The sequence below is a fragment of the Homalodisca vitripennis genome, chromosome 3 (assembly GCF_021130785.1).
Source record: "Homalodisca vitripennis isolate AUS2020 chromosome 3, UT_GWSS_2.1, whole genome shotgun sequence".
Lineage (NCBI taxonomy): Eukaryota > Metazoa > Arthropoda > Insecta > Hemiptera > Cicadellidae > Homalodisca > Homalodisca vitripennis.
In genome coordinates this window covers 95112045-95119938 of record NC_060209.1, presented here as the reverse complement: position 1 = coordinate 95119938, position 7894 = coordinate 95112045, and the positions used below count along the sequence as shown (strand labels likewise).

The 7894-nt window shown below is 35.1% G+C and overlaps 1 protein-coding gene across 1 annotated transcript; it reads left to right on the top strand.

Annotated features, from left to right (window-relative positions):
- The first annotated feature begins 1541 nt into the window (after window positions 1-1541).
- LOC124358289 (keratin, type I cytoskeletal 9-like) lies at window positions 1542-7161 on the top strand. The gene is made up of 3 exons (XM_046810586.1): window positions 1542-1631; window positions 4874-5975; window positions 7039-7161. The coding sequence occupies exons 1-2, from the start codon at window positions 1542-1544 to the stop codon at window positions 5957-5959; spliced, it is 1176 nt and encodes a 391-aa protein (XP_046666542.1). The 3' UTR covers window positions 5960-5975; window positions 7039-7161.
- The last annotated feature ends 733 nt before the right edge of the window (window positions 7162-7894 follow it).

The window sequence follows — 7894 nt, the reverse complement described above, 5'->3', positions numbered from 1 at the left end:
GTGTTGTAAATAACTAAAGCATTATAATTCGTTTTCCAATCTAAATTAGGGAAATATACAACAATAATTTAACATATGAATGTAAGCTTAAATATGTGTAACTTGGTATAATTGTAATGTATGCTTTAATATGTGTAGATTATTTTCAGTAACGTGTTGTTTGTATTTGTTTTATCTTCTGCAATGATGGTTATAACCTATATTGCACTTAACGTTATTAAAACAGGTGCAAATTCAGTCAAACAAATATTTAATAAGAAGTAGAATGTGACTTAATTACAAGATAAAAGAAAGTACCATGAACCAGATAGAATATATATAAATAATATGAGTTCTTAGATCACCCGTCCACTATTTATACAAGGAGGACGGTATGAGCTGGATGAATTTTAAACACACAAATAAACAATTGACTAATATAATAATATTAGTAATGATAATTGTTATAGTTAGTTTTAACCGTTTTAATGTATATAGTGTTTTTGAAATAGAGAATCATAGGTTGAATCCCAAACAGTTTAAATATAAACCTAGATCAAATGACAAGTAATTTCTAAACTCGTTTTAAGCTAATCATTTTAAAATTTGTTTTGTGTTTTTCTCTTTTTCCGTTTCAAAATGGTGGTGAAACATATTAAAATATTATACATTTTCTATTTTCCCTATATCAAATTACCTTTCAAACGATTCCACACAATGAAAGTTTAGTAAAACTTTTGGATACAAAAGAAATGTAAATGCCACTTCTCCAAGTTTTTATTTTCATTGAAAAGAAATGTCTAATGCTAAGGCATTCCGTGTTATATCTTAAATTAAAGGTATTATTAAACTGAGCAACTTTTAATTTTACTACATCTCTATACATGCCGGCCAACAATTAAGTACTTTATTTTTCTCAATAATGTAGGCGTAGATTAAACTGAAAGGCTATGCTATGGAATACTGCACACACGAGCGCCAGCGTACAACATCGCATAGTTGAAAGATAGTATATAATAACTGATAAAAACATTATTTCCTACTTTTTTTATTATTCCAAAATGTTGCTAAGGATTTTTTGTTGTTATGGAAAACTCCACACCTGCGCGGGTACGCTAAACATACGCCATAGACACATCCGAACACAACAACCTTAAAAAAAAATTATGAATGAGTTACAGTATATTATAGTACAATTTTTTTACTACTATGCTATTTTTATGGACAATATAATCGGATATATTTTGAAAGTGTCTTCTATGGTTCTGTAAACAATAATAAATTCTTGTTTCAAATGCTCCTATAGTACAAATAACTTGAGATGGAATTTTTAGCATTTCATTCTTAGCTTCTATGTTGTAGACCTCATCTAATTCACGACATCTTTGAGTTTCTCCCACAGATAATAATACTGCCAGTGTACAGTAATATGTGGTGCTGTAGCTGGCCAATACACGGGTCCTCCTCAACTCATCTGGTTTTTTAAATCATTTAATCAAGTAAGAAGTGTTTCGCCTTCGGAATCGACACACTTACCTCTCCGAAGAAAGTCGATGCGCAGTATGGCATGCGGACAGATTAAGATATCATCAAATGAGCATCAATCAGTAGGGACTATCTGTAGGGTGGCCCAGCAGGAGTGGCGAGCCAAGGTATGGTACGGGGCGGGGAGATGGCTGCTGACGCAATAGAAAGTTCCCGCTATATATGAGGAGCCAAGCGGACTCCCCGATATTCTCAGACATGAAACTGATACAGGTAAACGCATTTCTCCTTGTTTGCTCTGATAGTTAACATACTAATAGCGCTATATTTTGTAACACTAACAAAAATAATATTATTTTCTTTCATATATAAAAAAACTTTACTATTCAATTCTGAATTACTGTTTATTGTTGGTTTTACAAATTTGGAATATATGCTTAGGCGAAAATATTTTTGCTGTAGAAAAAAGAAAATTATAAAATGAAAATATTTGTTCATTTTGTTTGTTTGCTATGAATTGAGGTAATCAGATTAAATTAAGCATTGCCCACACGTTGATAAAAATAATTACATTATATTAGTTCAAACGTGTACTTCTTCTTAAGTGTTATGATTATTTCAACTGTTTTTTATTTGAGATCTTAAAAATAATCCTAGAACATAAATGTAAACCGTATAAACCTAAGCTATAGATAAAAAAAACTGATATACAGCTATATTTATATAAAAAAATAGAGAAGTAGATTATGATGCACGTCCGGTCTTGAGATTTAGCTAAGCGTCAGCAATCTCCAACTGTGTGTTGTATGACATATGTTCTAGTGCGCATTTTATATATATTTATATTAAATTTTGCATGAATTTTCATTTTGACAAAGTCGAGATATAGTTTAATAGTGGTGCATATCTATTTTGGCTGACCGTCGTGAGGCCTCGCCGTCCGCACTACATCTCGAGAGGAAATTTTAATTAAACTTTAAGTTTTGTATGAAACTTGACTCCTATATAGAGATCGGTGACTGCACATTTCCTGATATCAAGGATAAAAGCTCTATCAAAAGAGAGGGATCCAAGGGGACAGTTGTTCAAGTTTGGTATGAATACAGGGCTAATGTTACACTATTTGGTTGCTATTTAGGCAATAAGATGACACATATCCCACCAGTACTACGTCAAGGAGACGCATATAATTTACAAACTTTGCGAAGTCTGTTATACGAGATATATATATATGTGTGTGTGTGTGTGTGTGTGTGTGTGTGTGTGTGTGTGTGTGTGTGTGTGTGTGTGTGTGTGTGTGTGTGTGTGTGTGTGTGTGTGTGTGTGTAGTCTTGTGTACTCCTCTACCATGTCTTAGAAATATGAGTAAATTCATTGTATGTTGTTAAACATAAAAAAGATTTCTTTTTAAGTTATTAAGTTTTAAAAAGTGTTAAATTGAAAATATATATATATACATAAATATATGTGTATATATAACAAATATGTAAATATATATATATATATATATATATATATATATATATATATATATATATATATATTTCAATCTTTCGTCTTGTTAGCTGAGCGCTAACGAAGTGTCACATATTATATTTATACTAGTCTTATTGAGAAACATGATAGCAACGAGCAAATTGAAGAATAAAAAGCGTTTAAAAAACTGAGTATACTCATATAACATTTTAACAGGTTTTATAGTCTCGATAAAGATTCTGTAGATTGAATTTTTGCATGCAACTTCAGCGGAACCTGTTACACGACACGTGGTCTGCCTACGCTCACTACACACTTCACTTTCATTCATTCTCTTTTGTCAGATGTCATAGACATCTGCTTTTAGTAATAACCCTCATAGAGAAATATTAGGACTTTTTGGATTTTACCAATCGACGTCCAGAATCTAAAATTACCACAATCATTTTTTTTTATCCTTTTAAAATAGCGCCCGATTAATTTCCCAAAGGGATTACTCAAGACTAATCACATTGAACTACTCATAAATGCTGATCGCTAAATAAATTACATATAACAACCCGCAAAATACTAAAAATAACTACGAACATATTGAAAATATTAGGAAATGAGCATACGGAATATCAAGAAATTACACCCGATTACATTTCAAACTATACTGGTGTTAATAATTTTGTGAATCATTTAGTGACATTGTAGGATATTCAAATTTGTTTGTAATTTTTTTACATCATAAGGGTGTACAAAACACACCTATATTTTCTTACCTTTCGAAATAACTCGTTAGAGAATTGCTCTAATTAAAAAACAATTCTTATTATTTTATTGTTGCAACTATATATAATGCCATTTCAAAGTCTACGATGAATCCTTACTAATGCACCTTATAAACCTTTACCATGTCCTTTGCGTGAAGTTAAAATAGGAATAAATCCATCGTTTTGCATTGATGTACCTTGTTAGTTTAAAATAAAAAAACTATAAGTGCAAAAATTTTATTGAAATGGACTACATATTTTCCGCCAATTTTTTAATATTTTGAAACATAAATATAGAATGAAAACTCTGGCAAAATGTTTATAATGAATATATTTGTAAAGCCAAACTACATAGAAGTCCCCACATTAGGTGTCTATTCTTAGACTGAGGAGGTTAAAGTAAATATTGAGGGCAAATAAAGAACATTTAGTTTGATAATAAACCTAAATGAGTGCGCATAATTTAGCGACAGAGTTAGGTTAAAACCTGTCATATCTAGCAATAGTTCTAAGAATCTGCAGTGCTCGTAAGTATTTAAAAGTTTTTAAACCGAAAATAAATGTGTCAGATTACATACTGTTAACACGATTACGAACGAACCGGTTGTCCGTGGTCGGCCGGGGGCGTGACGGCACTTGGTTTCACTTTTCATTTCCTCTACTTCCTCTAATTGGTTCTTCCCCAGTTCACCATTCCGTGGGTCCACAACTAATTGACATTGGGACTGATGTGTGGCTGAAACCTGAACGGTCGCGGGTCGTTTCGGTTACTTCCGTCGTTCCCGACTTGTGGTTACTCCTGCACGTTTTTGTACTATCCAGTTTTTGTTCTTACACTGGACTTTCTTCTAATTTATAATTTATAACTCGTTCAACAAACATTAACTTCCTGATCTACTATTAGTGCGCTCAAAACCTCTGTTACTATTCTCAGAAAATTCTTCTAATTTTATTTCTTATTTTTTTACAACTTGTATGTTACATATAATTACGCAGTTCTTGAATTAAAGCAATAGTTTTAAGACAAAAAATTATTAATTTTTTCCATTCTGAACTAGAGATACCTTTTATTGGTTCCCACCATCCTATTTCTATCAGCCAAAGTTACGTTTATACCTTAGTGTTTTTATAGTTAATTTCTTACCATTAAAATTTTTTTTATTGTTTTATTCCAGATTTGTGCCGTGCTCATCCTCACCTCGTCCTCATGGGCAGAGAAGGATAAGAAGCAGGAGAAGAGAGGTATCTTGAGTGGACTCCACGGTGTGGGTGGCGGCCTAAGCTACGGCAGCCTAGGTTCCGGCAGTTATGGATATGGAGGCTTGAGTTCTGGTAGCTACGGACTGGGTGGTGGTTACGGAAGTGGATTAGCCCTTGGTGGACTCTCGGGAGGATATTCTGGCCTTGGGTCAGGTATCGGGCTCGGCTCTGGCTTAGGTGTCTCTACCGGCACAGTCACCGTCAACACCGTCAGTCAAGCTGTCCCTGTCCCGCAACCCGTCCCGGTCCCGGTCACTGTCAACCGGCCTTATCCCGTGCCCGTCCCTCAGGCGGTTCCTGTCTCCGTTCCTAAGCCGTACCCCGTTCCCGTCCCTCAGCCCTATCCTGTCACTGTCAACAGGCCCTATCCTGTCGCGGTTCCTAGACCTGTACCCGTGTCCGTGCCTCACCCCGTTCCTGTTTCCGTTCCCCAACCCGTCCCGGTCTCGGTTCCCCAACCCTACACCGTGACCGTAGCTCGTCCCGTTCCTGTACCTGTCCCTCAACCTATCGTCGTGCCTCAACCCGTAGCTGTTTCAGCTGGCTTATCCATCAATAGCATCGGTATTGGATCCGGCCTCGGAGGTGCTGGAGGATATGGTGGTGGATTGGGAGGAAGCTACGGTGGATCACTTGGTGGTCTTGGGAGCCTCGGAAGCATCGGATCTTATGGAGGAAGCATTGGATCCTACGGTGGCCACGGAGGATCCTACGGTGGACAAGGTGGATCTTACAGTGGATCCTACGGTGGACAAGGTGGATCTTACGGTGGATCCTACGGTGGACAAGGTGGATCCTACGGTGGACACGGTGGATCATATGGTGGGTCATATGGTACGTCATATGGCGGATCATACGGTGGCAGTGTGGGATCTTACGGGGGTGGCTACGGAGACGCCACTCTGTCGCTAGGCGGTCATTCTCTGGGCAACATTGGATCCTCCTACGGAAGTTCGACAGGAAGTAATTACGGCGGTTATGCGTCCAAGGGATGGAATTAAACTCCAAAGATCCAAGGTATTACCAAACCTGAAACATGATGATTTTAAGCATGTTATGAGGCTAAGCCTAACATTATCAAGTAATAAGTTACTATCCAATGTCCTCATTGGTATTAGATCTAAATACATTTGACTAACCTAAACATTCTTTTATATGCTCAGAAAATAAAACTAGGCTAAGAGTAAATGAAGTAACTAAACTTTAAGAAGTTATATAATTTGCTTCTTTTCTATTTACTGTAGTTGACTAAAAATAATATTTTATAGTTTCCTCGATTTTTTATCAATATTATAGTTATATTGTTCATCTTATATTTGTTTTAGTATTAGCAAAGGAAAGGAAAAGGATTTATCTTCCGTCTGTCTGACTGAGCAATATCTCGAGACTGAACTAAGCAATGCATTTGAAATTTTGTGTCACCCTTACTTTTTATATAACCAACATAGTTTGATGATGGTGCATATTACTCCATGAGATTTCGTTGAGCGTTAGCAAAGATTTGTACATTGGTCTTATCGGTAATTTTGATCGTAACGAGCAAACCACAGAACAAACAAATTTCAAAATTAACTGTGCACAATTATAAGGCATTTTAACATGATGTGCTCAGAGCTTAACACTTTGGATGTAGCTTCATTTATTCAAACCAGATGTCGGTATGTGCGTGTAGGGGATTTGGCTGAGCGTTTGCATATCTTAACTATCCGAATCTCGAGAAAAGAGATACTTTTAACGCCATAAAACTTAATTTCATTTCTTCATAGAAAAGAATGAGTTGTACGTTGGTCCATCCAACCATGAAATTTGGCTGAGCGTCATTGAAGGCTATCACTTAGTAGGCTAGCAAAATATTTCTCTTATACGTTCCAGAAGACTGAAAAAATAGCTTAGCTGTCTGTCTGTCACATAGGATACATGTAGAAAGAAATGAGCTATTGACTTGGAATGTTTCATTCAACTTCAGCGTAGACTAATACGCATTACGATGTGTCCTGATGTATTCCTTATTTTAGTTAATTGAAATTAATTTGTGTAATATGTAGTATGTGTTTGTAATATGTATTATTATATGTTGCAGACGTGCCAACTGTGAAGTTACCAAATCTTGTCATATCGAGTCATCTTTCATCACCCTTCACCGCTCATTTCACTTGTGATACCTGTTCATAGATTTAAGTTAATAAACGTTTTTGTATAAAATCTACAAAGTTGCCTCTTTATTTCTACAGTGTAACAAAATTCACTCATCTTTAATACTTTAAATAACTTACGTGCAATGTAACTCAAAAAGAAACGATAAATCTGCCACTCACATAAAGACTCATCTATAAGTTCTCGAATTCATGAAGTTTTCACGAATAAAGGAACTCATTACTCGTGTATAACAATGAAATAATAAGAACTTTCTAGTTAAATATAATTTAAAATGTATTTGCATTGAAACAATATTTTATCATTAAGAAAATGTAAAATAATGTAAACTTACATCTAAATTATAATTATACAAACTAGTAAACTCATAACGTATCACATTACAGCCCATTTTTGCGTCCTGCTCAAGGCGCTATGGAAGGACGGTTAACTCCTTCCTGCTGACTTGGGCTATTTCACATTATCCTACCAGAAGGACTCAGTTCTTCCGCCAGTGGCAGTACGGTTACATTCAGATCCAAAATGAGGAATACTTATTTCAAATATAGTATTTTAATTTATAAGCTACTTTAAAGAGGTATATAAAAATGAATTATAAATATATGTAAATTTCTCCTACATTCATGCAGATTCATAATCTCATTTAGGTTCTTCTGAAAAGTTGTAGCCAAGTAGCAAATTTTAATACAATGAAAATGCAGCACCATAAACATAACGTAAAAATGTACACTACAAAATCGTGGTTCGCATAGTTGGTTGTCCTTTATAATATTGTTTTAAAT

Bases quoted from the DNA above. Each gene is read 5' to 3' on its own strand.
- LOC124358289 (XM_046810586.1), top strand. From the start codon at position 1,542: ATGGCATGCGGACAGATTAAGATATCATCAAATGAGCATCAATCAGTA. The intron at 1,632-4,873 runs GTATGGTACGGG...GTTTTATTCCAG, and splicing joins AGCAGGAGTGGCGAGCCAAG to ATTTGTGCCGTGCTCATCCT.